This window comes from Notolabrus celidotus, chromosome 5 (genome assembly GCF_009762535.1).
Source record: "Notolabrus celidotus isolate fNotCel1 chromosome 5, fNotCel1.pri, whole genome shotgun sequence".
NCBI classification, from domain to species: domain Eukaryota; kingdom Metazoa; phylum Chordata; class Actinopteri; order Labriformes; family Labridae; genus Notolabrus; species Notolabrus celidotus.
Window position 1 is genome coordinate 31,355,669 of NC_048276.1, and position 18,643 is coordinate 31,374,311.

The 18,643-nt window shown below is 38.9% G+C and overlaps 2 protein-coding genes across 4 annotated transcripts; one reads left to right on the top strand and one right to left on the bottom strand.

The window, feature by feature from the left end:
* Positions 1-983: 983 nt before the first annotated feature.
* LOC117812585 (microfibrillar-associated protein 3-like) lies at positions 984-7,473 on the bottom strand. 2 transcript variants are annotated; one of them, XM_034683460.1, is made up of 3 exons: positions 7,250-7,473; positions 6,395-6,674; positions 984-3,332 (listed from the first exon to the last, which is right to left on the bottom strand). In XM_034683460.1, the coding sequence occupies exons 2-3, from the start codon at positions 6,642-6,644 to the stop codon at positions 2,647-2,649; spliced, it is 936 nt and encodes a 311-aa protein (XP_034539351.1). In that variant the 5' UTR covers positions 6,645-6,674; positions 7,250-7,473; the 3' UTR covers positions 984-2,646. The 2 variants fall into 2 exon arrangements, with proteins under 2 accessions (XP_034539351.1, XP_034539352.1); XM_034683461.1 differs by lacking the exon at positions 7,250-7,473 and adding an exon at positions 6,857-7,207 and having other exon boundaries at positions 2,540-3,332.
* Positions 7,474-8,504: 1,031 nt separating this feature from the next.
* fam114a2 (family with sequence similarity 114 member A2) lies at positions 8,505-17,123 on the top strand. Of its 2 annotated transcripts, none has more exons than XM_034684317.1 (14): positions 8,505-8,767; positions 9,825-10,058; positions 10,384-10,483; positions 11,250-11,351; positions 12,038-12,141; positions 12,333-12,470; positions 12,950-13,114; positions 13,201-13,324; positions 13,405-13,490; positions 13,665-13,763; positions 13,866-13,990; positions 14,088-14,160; positions 15,407-15,460; positions 15,870-17,123. In XM_034684317.1, the coding sequence occupies exons 2-14, from the start codon at positions 9,846-9,848 to the stop codon at positions 15,969-15,971; spliced, it is 1,485 nt and encodes a 494-aa protein (XP_034540208.1). In that variant the 5' UTR covers positions 8,505-8,767; positions 9,825-9,845; the 3' UTR covers positions 15,972-17,123. The 2 variants fall into 2 exon arrangements, with proteins under 2 accessions (XP_034540208.1, XP_034540209.1); XM_034684318.1 differs by having other exon boundaries at positions 13,869-13,990.
* The last annotated feature ends 1,520 nt before the right edge of the window (positions 17,124-18,643 follow it).

An 18,643-nucleotide genomic window follows, 5' to 3' on the forward strand; every position in this document is an offset into this window, starting at 1 on the left:
GATCTAAAAATGTAGGACTTGAAGTGCTTGAAACAAGATCGAACAGCAAACATGTTAGAGGTTTGTTAGAGAACACACATTGTTCTACTTTTTGACCTTTGAGAGAAACTGATCTGTTCGACTAAAAACTTCACATTCAACACACACACATGGACACACGTTAACCTCTACACAAAACACAAACCTGAGAAAGTCGCAGTAAATTTGTATTAACTATTACATTTCCACACATTATTAATCTAACTATTAAGCATGTTAGAACTCACAAATGTTGTTACAAATACAGATGGAAAGCGCTGCATCACCTTCTTCATGAATAAAAAAAGCCCCTCATTTATCCAGGTATGCACACACCAAAATATGACAGATTATGCCTGCATGTTTATGAGCACGATTTCAGATGTTATCCATCACAGCGGGAATGTATACAGCTCCAACTTAAAATTAATAATCACATTTATATTGTTGTTCTGCTGCTGCATCTGAAAGCAGAAGTAACTGGATGGTTACAATAAAACGTATAGGTTATGTAATGTTTGATCAACTATCCCGAGTAACAAACACAACGATGAAGAGACATTTAAATCAAGACTCTGCATGGCATGGTTTGAGGCATTTTTTCAAAGTCTTCTTCTTGTTATTGACTTGAAGCGAGAGGAAACAATCTACAAAACAAAAACAAGAGTACGTCTCTACAAAAGTTTGTTCTGATGGTCAGAGTAAACCAAAATGAGCTGCAGCTCTTATCTGATGAAGAAACTCTACCGAAGAGAACAATGAGTTAGAAGATATTAAACCTGAATGATAATCAATGTTGCAATAAAGCTATAAAGCTCTACTACCCAGATGTAAACAAGCACAGATGATAGATGGCGTGTTGTAGCATGGTGTTTGTCAGTATGTTGATCTAGTAAGTAGACTGTGTCTGGTTAAACTGACAAATAACCACTCCACCAGAGCAATGAGGAACCAGCACAAGCATGTGGATGTTAACCTACAAACACTTTTATTATTATCTTCAAATGAGGAGTTACTTGAACTCAACCACATATTATAAAAGTGGAATAAAACTTAATTTCTTTGACAACCTTATTACAAAAGCAGCAACACTCAATAGGAAAGTAACAACTCACATTTATGAACAGCTGCTAATGAATGATACAATTATTATTGATATTAAACTTAGCTGGGAAAAGGACTTTGGTGTTCAGCTTGAGGACCAGATGTGGAGTAAAGTTCTGTACAGTGCCAAAAAAAATTACTTGTTCATTTAAATCACATGAAACACAAATAATCAATAAACTACATGTGACTCCTGAAATACAGAATAAATATGAAGATTTATTCACTGCTCTGTGTTGCAAATATCAGAAACAAGTAGCCACTTATTTTCACTTAATGTGGTCGATCAAGAAATGTATTGGCATCCGAAAAGAATTGGATCTGAAGCTGTGTATTCTTGGTATTAGCTCCTTATCTGGTCTCCTTATCATCTATTGTTCCTTACGAGAGGTTATCCAATGTACGACAAGGAACCCCAGGTAACTTTATCAAAAAGTGGTCCTCCCTCAGTGCATATTTTGGCGACGAGTGGTTATCAATTACCTGAAGTGGAATAGACTGAGACTTGAAATGTTTTTGTTTTTTCTCATCTCGACTTAAATTAATCATGTAATACGTCAATATCTCCCACTTTAGTGTTTTTTCTTTTTGTCTGTGTGTTCTTTTTTGTAATGTGCTTCATGATTTCATATGAAAAATAAAATCCCATAAAAAAACCCTGCAAGAAGGACTGAAGGCTGGAGGTGCTAGCTCTGCTGACTGTAGCCACACTCTGCAAACCAATTTGACATCATTTACCAACAGACTGTGTGATCCTGTGTTTGCAAATAAATAAAAAGTGCTCAATTTATAATTTTTTGTGTGTTCTATTATCTTTATATTAGTCATTGAATCAGATTATTAATCATATTTAAATGACCAGGGAATAAGTCCCTTCAGAATAAGTCACAGATTAGTTTGTGAACTGCAGTTGGGATAATTTGCCTTTTTCAATCCAGCTTTCTGGAGCTGAACAAAATGCAATACCATGACCGGGTGGAGCTACATAAGGATGATGGGGTTGGCAATCATTAAGTTACCACCTACTGCTTGCTTGGTTAGCTAGGTGCATGTGTAGTTTAATGTTACCCAGATATTTATCCTTCAATTTAAACCTCCAGGGGAAGTCTTTTGGTGCACCTGAATGCTGAACAAGATATTTATAAATTCACCCTGGTAGTAAATTGTCAGATCAATGTAGCCATGCCCAAAAGCATACCCTCCTTTATCTTTGCATCATTATTTTATGCTAAATGTTTCCATAATTTACTAAATGAACATCACGCTGTCTGGAGAAGACTTCAAACTAGAAATTGAGACCTTAAACCCTTCAGGAGAATGTTTACTGAGGTAATGAATCGAGTAAAAAGAGGGTTCATGGTAAGGAATTATTTTTGCTATCAGATGAGTCTCTTCCTGGTCAATGAGGAATGCAGGGTTAGACAGTTTTACAGTGATTTTACTTTAAAGATGTGAACAAAGTTAAAAACACTTCAGAAGTAGTTCCTTCCTGACTGAGCCATGATGTATTATACACAGAGCCTCTTAAATCTCACCGCCGACCTTCTCAGAAACCGTGTGGACTGACACTTGGATGTCCATGTTCTCTCTTCCTTCATCTGAAAGCAGTGCCATACACACCTCACCTTCCTCCTCCTCATCCACTCCTCTTCTGTTGGAGGAAGGCGGGCCAATAGCTTGTCTGTTCCCAACCTGCTCTGCTGATTGAAGCCCCGGGGTCTCCGTCTCCACGCCCTCCATGGTAGTTGTGCGGCAGTTCAATATGAGCGGCGGCAAAGGAACGCTCCGTGCCAAGTCCTCCATGTGCCTGGCGAACTCCATCGTCTTGTACTGCGTGACCTTTGCGAGCTCCAGCGTCTTGGCTGAGGTGATGATGGGGATGCGCTTGGCGACCTCAAACGCCTTCTGCAGCTTCTCCGCGCCCTCTGTGCGGAAGAATTCATTGATGGCTCTCTCAGTCTTCTTCAGGTGGCTGCTGACCATGCAGAGCCGCGCCACGTTCAGGATCATGGTGATGGTGAAAGTTACGAGGCAGACGCAGACGTAGTACAGGCCCAGGCCGCTGTCAGTGTGGGCCACGCGCAGAATGACGGTGTAGTTTTTAGTCTGTCCTGCATTGCCAGAGGTGACACAAGTGTAGCTTCCACGATCCTCGAAGGAGACCTCGGTGATGTTCAGAGCGCCGTCTTCCTGAATCTGCCACTTCCCACCTTCAGTCAGAAAACACAAAACGACATGACAGTGAGAGCTCTGGCTGCAGAGTGTGTGAGTTCATGCAGAGGAAACTGTAGTTAAGTATTTTTAATTAGGAGCAGATCACAAAACTGTCATTTGCATCACTAAGTTAGAACGTTTTCACAGGCCAAACAGCTGCTTCTCATGTAGTAGATTATTTTATTTGAATCCTTTCCAAAGAAAACACAAAACCAACTAACTTATAAGACAAATGGTTTCAAACATCATGAATAGATTCAATAACAATAACTAAATACAAACAGTATCATCGTGTTGTCTTGCAGTGTTATCTCAAAAACTTCTCCTGCACTGTCGTGTCAGAGTTCACTGATTTATGCATGACAGCACAGCTTAAACTGACTCAGCAATAAACTGATAATAGTACCAAGCAGGAGCAGAGTGATAAGAAAATATAAGAACTTATGACACTGTGGTAAATCACTGAGAGAGACCAGGGCTCTTTGCAGTATTTTTTATGCTGAATGTCATATTTTTCAAAGGGAAGCGACTGTATTACTCGCTGCCCTTTGCTACCTGTGAGTTTTAGAGTAGATTTCAATTTCACTGCTTGTTTTTAATGCCTGAAAGCTCCAGCCTGACCACTGCCTGAGGTTTAAGCAGGTTCCTACTTGTGGTTCCTTAATCTCGCCTGGTCACAAGAGGTGAACGGGTATTTGCAGGTCAGAATCCACTGCTGTGAAACTCAGGCAGGCATACTCAGTGTCCTCTTTGAAATCTCCTCTTTCAAGCATGGCGATATTGAAAAGATGTTATTCATATCAGTATATTATTACGATAAATATCATATCATTTTTTCATTTTAATTTGATGGCAAATTTTTGCTCCTGAGTGAAAGTTGAAAAAACCAAATGGTATGTTATCTTGTATCTGGATGTAGTTCTCTGATAAGCTTCTTGTTCCATCATTTATGACAGTGCTAACAGGAAGCAGGTCTTTGGGGGAAATGTGTTTTTTTCCAAACATCTTTAAGCCCGCCTACCTCTCACCCTGCGACATGATTGGCTGTTCAATGCCGTCTTCTTCTTCTGTCTAATGTTGAGTGGGAACCATAGACTGTATAAATAATGGACGTAGTATCCGTGACGTCACCCATCAGTTCCTGAGCGCTGTTTTGAAGCCAATCGTCGGCGGGAGGCATATTGGAAGGGAGGAACTGAACCAGGCATAGTGTGACGTAAAGAGGCGGAGTTTGAGCCTCCTAGCAGACAGCTATGTGTTCCCGTCCGGGAGTCAAGTCAGTCATGTCCTTATTTGGGCAAAAACTCATAATCATAATATCTTCTGAATCGTTGCGTTAGAAAAGAAATTGTAGAGCCAAGCTGTTTTTTGTACCAGGCTGTAAACATGTTTATTTCTGCTGCAAAGTCAAAAAAGTATTTTTTTAATTGGTGTGTATGTGGTTTCCAGTGTTTCTGTAGCCAGCCTCAAGCGGATTCTCGATGAATTTCAGTTTATAACACTTCCGCATGGGCTTCATATTTTGAGACCGGAGGTTGTCGCTTGGTGGAAACTAGCGGTTAAAGCACATTTATTTATTTATTTGTTTATTTCAACAGGGACAGTGTACAGCCATTTAGTTTTACCAGAGTTATCTAGCAGCTAATTTACATCTGTAGTCCCTGGGCAGGAGACAGAGGCGATGCCTCTTTTAAAAACAAATAACACATTACATTAGCGCATCATCCCTTTCCAATGGTTAGGGGGTGTAACTACAGATTTAAATATATCAATTTTTTATCAAACATTTGTTAAATGTATATTGAGAAAAATTATATCACGATAGTTACCATTATCGAATTATCGCCCGACCCTACTTTAAACTCTTGGAAATGTTTGCTTTGCTGTACTTTCTTAACTCGTGTTAACTCGTGATACCTGAATCTAATATATAATAAATCTTATTCATATGTTACTGTCTCTTACCATCTGCCCTCTTTTTATTCTTAAAAAAGTAAACAGTCTGGACTTGTATAGCACTTTCCTGGCCTTCTGATCACTTACAGTGCTTTTACAATACATGTGACATTCACCCATTCACACACTGACGGCGGTGGATGCTCTATTAAAAGTGTCCATGTGTATTAAGTTAGCTTGTTTATATGCATTCATACACTGCTGGCTGTACCACACAAAGCAATCCAGGGTCTTGCTCAAAGAAATTTCGCCTCATGGGCTGCGGAGCTGGGATCGCTTCACTGTTAACAGTACTGTTTTGAACAATCGGGGTAGTTACCTTTACTCTGTTAATGTGTTTTCCTGTGAAAAAAATTCACAAGTATTAATATATTGAGAGTAAAAACCTCAAAATGCACTGTTTAGGTTTACACCATGATAGATGATGAATTAATTATACATTTCTTCAACTGTCGAGGTAACACAATGAAGCTGAAGACAATCATCATTGTGGTTCTTTATGCTTTATGGAAGTGTGGATGGATGCATGGCTGGACCTTTGTTTTAGAATTATCTTTTATTTATTTTATTTTTATGCAATCTAATTCTATCTTCTTCTTTAATTATTAGATTTTATTTTTCTGGTATTTATTAGATTTTGTTTAATCGATTGATTTTATTTTACTTGATTTTATTCAATTCTTATTTTTAAAGTATTTAACATCACATTCCTCTATCTTGTTTTAGCCTTTTATCATTTTATCTGTTGCTGTTGTTTTCTGTCTCTGTTCTTTTGTGAAGCACATTGGGCTGCATGCTTTAATGTATGAAAGGTAAAAATGAGTTGAGAGTTGAGTGGACAATGGTTAAAATATTAAGCATGTTGGTTAGATCTGTTCTTAATTATATATTGTTTATTCTAAAAACATTAAGGGCCTGATGGATATGGCAATGAAATGTAAATGCTCGAGATATAACAATTTAGAATAACCTAGACATGAAAATTAGTTTTATTTTTAATCTTTATGCTAACATGAAATTTAAAATCGCTACAGTGGGTGTTCAAAAAAGTCCCACTTGTGCATGAGCTTATTCGGAGCACAAGCTCTCCTCCTCCTCATACCTGTGTCCTCTCCCAGCAGAGCTCCTCTAGAGTTGTACCATTTGATGTCATCGTAGCCTCTGGTCACATTACACTCAATCACCATGCTGGTTCCCTCCTTCACCACAATGCTCCTGCTGTGAAGGACACTGGCCAGCAATGTCGGCCATCTCTCGGTCTCACTCTGAGCACTGTGTGCTGTACAGCTGCCAAACAGCAGGGCTGTAAGAAGCAGGTGTGGCAGGTGGTGTTCCATGCTGAAAGGAGTCATGGCCTCAGCTCACATTTAGACGGGATAAACCTGCAAAACAGGAACAGTAAACGGTTACTGCTCATGCAAAACCCAGTAAACACTTTTCTATAATCTTGATCTAGAAGGGAATCTCCTGTTTAAATTCAATGCAGGAATATCTTTGAAATTCAAACAAGAGCTGAAAGTTACATTTTTTTGTTTGAATCCTTTTTTAATCCACTTCTACTTACCACTGTTCATTTTTCACCTTCCCCCATCACAAAAATGTGATGACAGCAAAAGGCATGCACTGCATTTCTTTTAGCTTTAACTTTCTAACCTTTCACAGAAGTTAGCTCAGTGTTTATGTCCTTTTGAAAATAACTGCTTACAAGTTACACCACTTTTCGAGGGAACACGGTTAAAAGGAAGCTAGCAGGTTAGATGTTTCTAATTGTTAACTTAATTGAATTAAACTATACATTCTAGTAAGGCTTAATTTCTAAAATTACAATAGATAATCTCAATAGCTGTTTCATCATGGTAGGCTTAACACTGAAACCTGATTTGAACTATACTGCTGACAAATGAAGCATATTTTAACGCAGGGAGATGATCTCACACAACCTGTCACTGATTCCCACCTGCTGCTCGGAACACGACCAAAACATCAAAATAAATCTGGATCCACCACAACAACTGGACCCAATCCTCGTGAGTTGATCGATTTCAAATATATTCCTTTAACACCTGATTCGTGTAAACCTGGCTGGAACCTAACCGTGTGATTTTTTACGACCCAAACACTCTCGCTCCTGTTCACTTCCTACTTCAGGTGTGACTGAGTAGGCGTGGCTTGTTGGCAGTTTGATTTGGGTTGATGACGTCGGGAGTGGTAAAAATCTGTCCCATCGAAGTTCAATAAAAGAGATTACGTCATACTTCATCATATCAAAATTAATGTAGTCATTTTTATTCATCCAGTTCTGTATCATGATCAATGTAATTAAATAAGATAAATGAATGTTAAAGCAATGGTTAAAATAATAATTATTAAAATAATAATAAAAATAATAAAAAATTATTCACACATATTTGTGTCAAGCATTGATAGCTGATTCTGTTTTTAAAAAACAGGATTTTTATCTCAAGAGAATAAGATAAATTATACATTATCAGTATTATCATTCCAAGAAAAAACAGAAACATGAGTAAACACTTTTTTTTTAAAGGAAGGGGCAAGCTTTTTTTCCACGAAATTGATTCTTAATTATTCTATATTATACATTGATTTTTTCCCATTTTGATTTAAAGTAGAATGCATTTTTGTATCGATTTACAGAAAAGTACAATAATGTTGTATTTATTGTATTCATATTTACATTTATTTTGATACAAAGGCATTGGAAAACAGAGATTTTGCCATACTTTCAAATTACTTCTCTTACAGATGAGTACCGATTGGTATTATGATCTTTTCTCCAAACCCAGCAGAAAAACAGTACAGTTTTTTACACCATTTCTACCAACAGCAGCTTTAAATCCGATTGAACGGATTGAACCTATGGATTGAACTGGTACAGGGATTTTATTTTGACGGTTCCCGGAAGTATTGCGGTAACTTCCAAGTTACCCAACGGCAGATGAAGGTGACCGACAGTGCTATTGGATACTCTCCTTCAAAATAAAATCAAAAAGTCACCAAGCCTCCAGGAGAAGGCGATAGAGAAACTTAAATGTACAGAGAGACTAGAGTAATATTGTATTTTGTAACCAATCCACATGAATAATTTGTAATTCATCCCGGTGAAGATTCTCATTTAAATGCAATTTCAATTTCAATTTAATAGCAAGTATCTTTACGCGGCTTTTACTTTGAAAGTCCTGACCGGAACGTGTGACTCACAGTGACGGGTGACGTTGGACGTGGTCTGGGAAAACAATCTGTGACGTGGCTAATCCTAGTGAACAAAAAGAGCGACTAAACCTCAACCAGTGAAGTATTTACTGCAAAATAAGAAGAAGTTTAAGTCGTAGAAACAGAAGAGCGATCAGATAAACACGAAGATAAAGTCTGTGGTGTTCGATTTTAGTGAGGAAACAGTCAGCAGGAGGGGGGACGTTATCTGCTCGGCTAGCATCAAGACTTTGACAGGAGATAGGTGAGTTTGTAGAAAGCTGTCTTGACTTTGTGTTGTTTTTATATCTATTTATTAATAATCACTAAAATATTAATTAGAGAACTATAATGCTTTTTGTCTGTATTGTCAAAAAACGTACGTAAAGTCCACAAGTAGCCAATCAGAAGGCACGAATAATAACAATGTGAGTCTTAAATTTGCTCTACTCCTATAATAAAATGTGATTGAAGAGTCTCAATATAGGGTCTGTTTCATGTATGCCATATTTAGGATCCATGTTCCTTGCTTGTATGTGTATTATTAGCATACAACTTACAACTATTCAAGTGTACAGCATGTTCTGTTATTTGTCCATGTCGTGTGCCTTGTAAAGCTGCACACAAACACACACACACACAGATAGTCTTTGCTTGAGTTGAACCCATTATGTGCCACTGTGTCCCAGACTGGACTTGAAACTATCACTACTTCCAGCCACAACTGATAACCCACAGCTGCATGGTCGACTACCATTCCCTGGCTAACTCCTGGGATGAAAAGAGGAACAACCAGTAGAAAGATGTGACGATTTTCCTTAAACACCCCATCTCCAGACTCAAAAATGCCCCTTTAAGTTTATATTTAGAAGAGCATGAAAAGTAAAACACTTCTGCTATAAACAGGGATGCAGATTTAACACATTTGGCAGACACTGTGGTGAATTTTGATCTATAAGGATTGATGTTGCCCCCCTATGACAATGCAAAGAAGACTGCTCTCCTTAGTAGCTTAAATCAAGACTGTAAAACATTAATATGTTTTATTAAGGTGTTATATCTGCACATACATTACAATATATGCTGTTTTTGTATCTGTCACAGGTCAATATGGGCTGATTAAATTGGCAAACAGAGAAATCTGTCTGTATTCAGTTGTGATTACAGACAGATTATCAGATTAGTGTTTATGTTCCTAGCTATGCGTGTAAGCATTTAAACATGTCAATATCACAATAACTCACCACACTGCATGCTGTGTTTTATTGGATATTGACCCCACTGATAAATAATGTATATCCTTCTTTCTATTCTCTGTGAAGGCATGCACTAGGACGTTAAAGATGTCCGACAGTGAAGCTACAGCAGCAGAAGCTCCAGAGGTGGCTTCAGAGAGTAAGGACGCCTCTCCTGCAGAAACGCCCGACAGTTCCCCGCCAACACCCCCTGATACCTTGACTGATGTCGCCCCGACGAGGAGAGCCAGGAGGAGACCGGAGCCCAAACCAGCAGTGGAGGTTAAAGAGACGCCGACAGTAGAGGAGCAGCCTGCAAAGGTAGTCACGATGACATGTGGAATATTGATTCTAGATAACACAGTGTTGCTCTAAAGGAAACTTAACTCTGGTACAAAATGATTTTCTTATTTGTGGTCTTGATTATGTCTGCACAGTGTGAGTAGGCATGGTTGTATAAGTGTTTATTTTTATGGTCATCTGCTGACCTCCTGGCCTCATGTTGCACAGTTGCAAAGTTGCAGCGCGTCTTTCATAACCAACGAGGTATCGACCTGAGGTCACACCACAGATCATCATGTCTCTGTGTACAGAAGTCATTGATTGTCTTTTCTTTCCCTCCTCTTCCTCCTGTCCTCTTCCTCAGACTCCCACTGAGTCTACTGTAGCACAGGGTGGTTGGGGTTACTGGGGCAGCTGGGGCAAGTCCATCATATCCACAGCAACAGCTACTGTGGCCACTGTGGGTGAGTTCACAGATCACCTGACCAACTCAAGCATTAACATTGGACAGTTTCTAGGTTCGGCTTTTTATTTATCTGATTTAAGAACTTACAGACGAGCCTGCCTTGTTTGAAACAAAGAAAGCAGAACAGTAAAAGTGTTTGTTATAAGCTTTATAGATCCATCAGATTTCCTGTATCAGGTCATCTTTCACCTAGGGCTGGGCGATAAAACGATAACGATAATTAAAGCGATATTATTTTTCTCAATATAAATATAACAAATGTACGGTAAAACGTTGAAATATTTAAACCTGTAATTACACCCCCCAACCACTGGAAAGGGAGTGTGTCTAAAACGCTAGTTCCCACTCAAAATTAGACAGAAGAAGAAGTCAGCATTGAACAGCCAATCATGTCGCAGGGTAAGAGGTAGGCAGGATGTTTGGACATTTGTAAATACAGCTGAAAGGAGGGACAGCAACACAGAAGAAAATGCAAAACCTACCGGCTCAAGCAGAGTGAAAACATGCTCAACAAGAAAGGCCCCTAAACTTTATTTGTTAAGATATTTTGGCTATTTCAATTTCAGTCAGGAGAGAAAAAAATAAATAAATAAAAATCTGCCTTTAAAATGATATAAAAGAATAATTTGATATTTATCGTGAAAATTATCAATATCAACTGATATGAAAAATGTTCGCCCAGCTCTACTTTCACCACAGCTTAGATAAGGATGCCTTAGTGTACTTTTGTCTATGTCTGAAAGTGGTCTCTGATTTCCATCCAGGTCAGGGGCTCACACAGGTGATAGAGAAAGCAGAGACGTCGCTGGGAATCCCGAGTCCAACTGAACTCTCTGCACACGTTGAGGAAGAGCAGAAACAGCAGGGTGAGGCGGGACTGTATGTTGTGTTATAACAGTACTTTGCAGTTTGAGTTAACACTAGAATTGCCATGGAGATCATTTTGACAGTTTGCACATTTATATGTAGTGTAACTTTGTTAAATTAAAGATCACAGTGCTGACGGTTCCTGAATTTTCCTGAAGTTGTGTGTTTGCGTATTTAAAATGTAATTTATTAAAATTGCACAAAAGGCAACAGTTATATGATTATTTTTACCTACTTCAGCAACAAACAGTCATAATGACTGCTGCAACTAGATGGATACATTTTCACGCTGGGCATGTGCCTCTTGGTTGCAACTATCATTGTCTCTATAAAACTTAAAGATCGGCCGTTAGTTAGTGTACATCAGCAATTTGAAAAGTTTTGAATTGAAACCGAGAAAATTAGACAACTCTATAGAGCTCTAGAGCGAGATGACTGCTGAGGAAGCGGTGTAAAGTTTCATCTTATATATAAATATACTGTATATCTTTAAACAATAAACACATCACTCTCTATGTTGGGTATTTATCAAACACTTTGGTATCTGGCAGTCAAAATGACCTCTCATGGCCTTTCTAGTCCAAATGGAATTCTGGCCTTTCTAGTGGTAATTTGTTTAAGATTATGTATTTCCTCCGTACTGTGCTGATCTTTTCTTACACCTTGTGTTTGTGTCTCCCTTCAGGTGAAGCCGGCACTGAGCCGGACAAAGTAGCTGGAGAGGGATCAGCAGCGATGGAGGGTGCTATGGGAATGCTGTCGTCGCTCACCAGTGTCGTCCAGAACACAGTAGGAAGAAATATTCCTCGCAACTAGAGATGCAAACATTAACTTGAATTGAAACATTGTCTTGTTTTGGTTGTCAGCTGCACCTACGAGCAGGTGCCTGTCTGTAGAGATTTATTATCTGTGTGGATTGTCCTCTAATTGTAAGCGTTACTTGGTGGATCTGAAATTCTCCTCTCTGCTCCCCCCATCAGGGGAAAACGGTGCTAACAGGCGGTCTGGATGCTCTGGAGTTCATCGGAAAGAAGACAATGGACGTGATTGCAGAAGGTGATCCTGGCTTTAAGAAGACAAAGGGACTGATGTTGAACAGGAACGCCACTCTGTCTCAGGTGAGCAGGTTGGGATCAGCTGTATTAATGATGAGCTCAACGTGCTGCATTTACACTTACAATTATTATCAGTCAACATCATCTTTGGCATCTCTCAAAGGCAGGACAGAGTAAAGATTACATACTGTAGTTTATTACCAGATCTGTCTCTGAAGTGAACTTTAATCCTTTTAGGTACAAATATTTTAAAACTACAGAAAGATTTGGATTAAACTAGGGATCTTAGTGGATCTTAAATATGTTCATAGTTATTTGGAAAGGGTGAAAAACTCTATGCCATGGTCTTATCAGCCAATATAAGCTAAATAAATGAAACGATTTGACTTCAAGGTGTAGTTTTTCTTTAACTTTTCTGTTTAGAAGCTTACAAATAAACCAAACACACATATCAAATCTCCATTAACTAGTTTAACTCCTGGTTGTCTGACAGATTTCTTGCATTGCTTCCCTCTTGTTTGTCATCTCACTCTGTGTCTCAGGTGTTGAGGGAGGCGAAGGAGCAAGAAGAGCTGCAGTCAGCAGAGACAGACGGCTCAGACTCAGAGAAGAAGGTGGTCGCTCACTATGGGATGCTGTTTGATGAATTTCAGGGCCTGTCCCACCTCGAGGCTTTGGAGATTCTGTCCCGAGAGAGCGAGTCGAAGGTGCGAGGTAGTAAAAAAACACAATGAGATATTTCCTAGTTTCCCTGGATGTGTTAAATCAGATTTTTTTTGTGTGTGTGCTGCAGGTGAAGTCAGTGCTGACCACTCTATCAGGAGATGAGCGGGTTCAGCTGAGAGAAGAGCTCGATCTCATCAAGGACGCTTTCTCACTGGTGGAGTTTGACGATGAGGAGGTGGACGAGATGAAAGGTTAAAAAAACAAACAAACAAAACGTATCAACAGATGGATGTGATGTCTAAAATGTTTAACTGAATGTTTTGAATCCTAGATGAAGACGGCTCAGAGTTTGAGAAGGAGTTAACCGAGGCCTTGGAGGGTCTAAGTATCAATACCACAGCTGACAAACTCAACAAGGTACACCTCTTCTCCCTGTGTCATTTCTGTTCAGTGTGTGTGTGCTGCAAGCTCCACTGCTGAGGATGCTTTTTAATCATGTGGCAGACAAATATAGCACCATCACAAATCCAGGCCATATAGATCACTGTATGTTCATGTTATGTTAACAGTACAGTCTCTGTCCTCAAACAGGCCTGTAAGAGCGCCTGCAGCCAGATCCATGTTATGTCCAAACCAGCAGAGGAAGAGGAGGAGAGCGAAGAGGACTCAAAGAAAGCACTCTCTGTAGAGGTATGCTGATTATAATCATCAACAACACCTAATATACGAACTATCATGTGATGTAATCATCGTGTGTGTGTGTCTGTGTGTGTGTGTGTGTGTGTGTGTCAGGAGGTCCATGCTGCAGCCATCAGAAGTCTGGCTGAACTCACAGCTCGCTCCATCGAACTCTTCCACAAACTGGCTGAGATGATCCTCTTCTCCAACGGCAGCACAGAGGCCGGGGTCCTATCACAGTAAGCGTGGATTCTATTTTTGATCATGTGATGACACACTATTTTTGAAATCCACCCTTTCAACTCTTTTGTCTTTTTTCCTGTTCTTTATTTGCAGGTTAACTGTCACCCTGTGTAAAGAGATCTCACTGCTCTCCAAGAAGTTCACCTCCTGCTTGACAACGACAGGAGTAAGTGTGATGATCCTTAGCAGAGTAAATCAAAGACGTCTATGTTATCTTATTTCAAATACTTTTTGCTGAAAAGACCACCTGAAAATGAATCATCTTATTATTATTAAGTGCCTCTTTGCAGTTAAACGCACCTGTAAAAGACAATTTTCAATTCATTCCTACTTAGGGTTCATGTCTTTATTTCTCTGGACTCTATTTGATATCAGTGATTTGTTTAAAGAGGCTGTTCTATGCTTATTTTTCAGGTTTTATATTGTACTTCTGATAGCTCTGTTGTAGCTTTAACTGATATACATCTAAAAAAAAATTCTTCACTCATCTCAGAGGCTGAAATGAGAGGTTTCAAAGACACCAGCCTGTCTGAAACACTTTATTTCTGCCTCTGTCTCTTTAAGGCCACCCCAGCATTCCAGATCCCATTTCTGTTACTGTGTCTTTAAGGTTTCCTCACCATTCCAGAACCAATGTCTGTCCCTGTCTCTTTAAGGCCACCCCAGCATTCCAGATCCCATTTCTGTTACTGTGTCTTTAAGGTTTCCTCACCTTTCCAGAACCAATGTCTGTCACTGTCTCTTTAAGGCTTCCCCAGCATTCCAGAACCCATTCATGTTACTGTCTCTTTAAGACTTCAGCAGCATTCCAGAACCCATTTCTGTTACTGTCTCTTTAAGGTCCCCTCAGCATTTCAGAACCCATACAACGACAAATTTAAAGGAGATGTCATGATTTGTGCGACTTTCGTGTTCATGCTGAAATCTGAAACTTTGTTGGTATTTACATCCAACATTTTAATGAATATCTGAACAATACTTCCAAAAAAAATAACTTTTGCTTACCTTTGTTTAGCCTCTGACCTGTCCTCTGACTCTTGACATCACTGTTTTTTGTAGATAAAGTTGCATCAGAGCAAGTTTTGGATGTCAGTGTTGAACAGACAAACATTTCAACCGGAGAGGGCAAGAAAATACTGCTTTTAATGTCAGGTTACTCACTATGGAAAAATTTGAGTTCATGAATAACAGCTATTCAGTCTATAAATTGGCCTATTATCCTCTATAAGTCACTTCATCCTTCTGTTTGCCCACACCCATGTGTCTATGATCTGTTCAAAGGTCACACTTATTTTAAGAGCTTTCCTGCACCTTCAGCACTTTGAATGTTTAAACTGCTTCACTTATTATTGACATTATTACTGCTGAGAGCTGATGGTTATCTCATCATCAATACATATTCTGTCTTACAGTCAAACGAGAAGGGAGAAGTCCTCAACCCACTGATAACGGGAGTCTTTCTTGAGGTTTGTGATACAATCACACACACACACACACACACACACACACACACACACACACACACACACACACACACACACACACACACAAGGTCTATACTCTGTTTGGAAAAGGTTTTATTTTTTAAGTTAAAAAGTGTTTGTGATTTCATCTCGTTTGATTGACGAGGGTCAAATTTTGGTTCTGCATTTTTGCAGAGTGAAATTATTTCACATCAAAGAAACCTCCCTTCTAGAAGGAAGTAGGTTATGAAGTCTGAAAAGGGCCTAAAGAGCATGTTCAGTAAAATATTCTCTAGCTATAAGGCTTCTGTTCCTGTTCCAGAGTTACCACACACACATGGACGTCTCAGAATAACATTGAGCTATTGTTTACCTCGTGTTGGCCTGTGTGATGATTCCTCTTCCCTTGCAGGCATCCAACAGTGCGTCTTACATCCAGGACGCTTTCCAGCTTCTGATGCCCATCCTGGAGATCTCTCACATCCAGAGGAAATCTGAATCCACCGAGCAGTAACCTGAGGAATTCTCCTATGCTCTCCACCACTGCCAAAACGCTGGGACTCTGTCTGAGCAGAGGACTGACGCAGATTTCCTACTTTTTGTAAAAATCGTCTTTCTGGTTTTCAACTCAGGCCTGGAAGTAAAGAGAACAGTGTTAACTTTTTATGCATTGCTGGTTTAACTGTAAACACAGTAGAAGGAGTAATTGTTGTATCATGCAGAGAAAGTCTGGGTCTACTATTTAAGGGAAAGAAATGAATTTATAATAAACAGGGAAAAACTTCTTCACTTTATTTTAACACAGAGTATGTTTTTCTGACTACAGGTAATGTAAAAAGCTGAGAAACGCCCCAGAAAACACTTAAAAAGACAAACATGTGGTGATTTGTGTCTTATTATAAATAATAAGATGCTGTATATTCATCATGTAGTTTTCTCTTGAAAGCACAGAGAGTACTTTCTATGCATAGCGTTTTGTCAGCGGTAGAAGTTGAATGAGTTTGAGTGGATTTGCAGGATTGTTTCCCTTGTAAAAACTGTTTCAATAAAGATCTGGATGTGAAGAGAGGAGGTAAGGCTACGTTCAAAGTGCAGTCTAGGCTTTACATTCATGGACTAGTCTTTCATCAGCAGATCGTTATGTTGAAGTGTTATCACATATGTGGCGTGTCTAGTGGTTGAAGACAACATTTCAGCTGTAGCCCTGACAGAAGGGGAAACGTATTTGAAAGTATAAGGTGGTTTCATTTTATATTTTATACATAGCCAACAAGGCTTCCATGCTTTCAGTATATCATTGCTGTGGTCTTGCACAAATGAGACTAAACATACATACTAAGTCTCTCTACTAACGAATTACATCTCATGCTCACATAAGTCTGTGAAAGGGGGAGGTAAATGACATACAGACAGGTTGATTTCACATCGCACATCATCCATACATTACAAACATTATAAACTAAGCACCCCGCCGGAATACAGACAGACAGAAAAGGGGCATCTAAAAGAGTCTAATGTTTTAAAGTGTCAGTATAAAGGTTTTACAATGTTCAAATAATGAGTCAAATGTAAAAAGGTGGCATGACCGTGACTATTTTTGTTCTGAATTTGTGTCTTGATGTGACATGATGCTGTTTCAATAAAACTTTTTAATCTCCTGCATCTAGGATGACGTGTACTTTCTGCTCGGGTTTCTCAGGACGAGAGTTTGGCTTCAGGTTTTTGACATCAAGGTCAGCTCCAGGTTCCTTTTTCATGGCCTAATTGGGCAGAGCATCACGTGTGAGTGAAATAACTTAAACCCTAACCTCATGAAGCTGAGGCTCTCCCTCACAACAATGTTCAAGAAATATGAAAAAGGTGCACATTTCAAACCCTGAGTTTAGGAGGACAAGATGCTTTTTAAATATAGTGTTTATTTGGCATCACAATACTGTGCTTCATGTTATTTGTCACTTTGCAAAATAAATGTTTTATGAGCTATAATTTCCAAAGTTTTGCAAAGTAACACAAGTTGCTGCAGGCAGTCACAAGATCCTTCTAAGAGAAGATTCATAAAACTCCTACATTAAACACAATTGGTTTCGGTGTGTTAATATAATGAGTTATGAATGTCCCATTTAATTTGAGAACCTCTTGCTTACAAAAAAAATAAAGATTAAGACTAGTTTAGTTTCTGCATGCAAAAACAATAATACAATATTGTTTAATACATGATTTTGCATTTCTAAAAGTGGTGGGGTTTTTTTGGCTGTCCAGTAAAACTGAAATCCTTCTGAAACATACCAATGCTGATGTTTGACGGAACATGCATTAATTCTGGTGTCCAGCAGGGGGAGCCCCAACTGAATGAATCGTATGAAATGCTGAAGTATAAACAATCAGACTCATCAATCAATCACACTTTATTTGTAAAGCGCTTTTCATACACTGACTTTACAACACAAAGTGCTGTACATAAAAAAATGTTTAAAATAGAATAACTCAAAGATGAAAAAAATAAGAAGACCCCCCCATCCCAGTCCCAACCCCCAAACCCACCCCACAATCCATATGTAGGGTTAAGAATATGATACATGCAAAAAATAATATTGATAAAAATGACGGCTTAATTAATAAAAATAAACAAGAAACATAAAATAATTTTGTCGAATGAACTGAGGAAACGCTGTCATGATATCTTAATGAGGAAACCCTGTAGGTAAAATAAGATGTTAAAACTCACTAAAATAAAATCAATTACTAAGACAATAAAACACTAAAACATTAAACCACTAAAATAAACTAAGATACTACACTTAAAGTAATTACAAACAGAATAAGTTATTAAAATGGTGAGAGGTAATCTTGTGTGGAGGATGCGAAGATTTTTATATCAAATTAATTATATTAAAATGTATTAAAGCCATAAGCCTATGCAAAACTCTTGCAGCCATATTTTTCTAAAAAAGAGGGATGTTTGAATGTAATTTGCTTCATCAGCTTGTCCTGACCACATCCACAGTCTCACCACTAGAGTGCAAGCCTTACCTCCCTTCTCTTCATCATGTGCACTGATGCATGCAGGAGCATCAGTGCAGATGGGTGGCAAAAGGACTCAGAGGGGCTCTTATCTGGTCAGATTCTTTGATGATGCCGCTCTGCTGACCCTCCTCAATGGTCCTGGATTTCTGCTGTGAAGTGTTG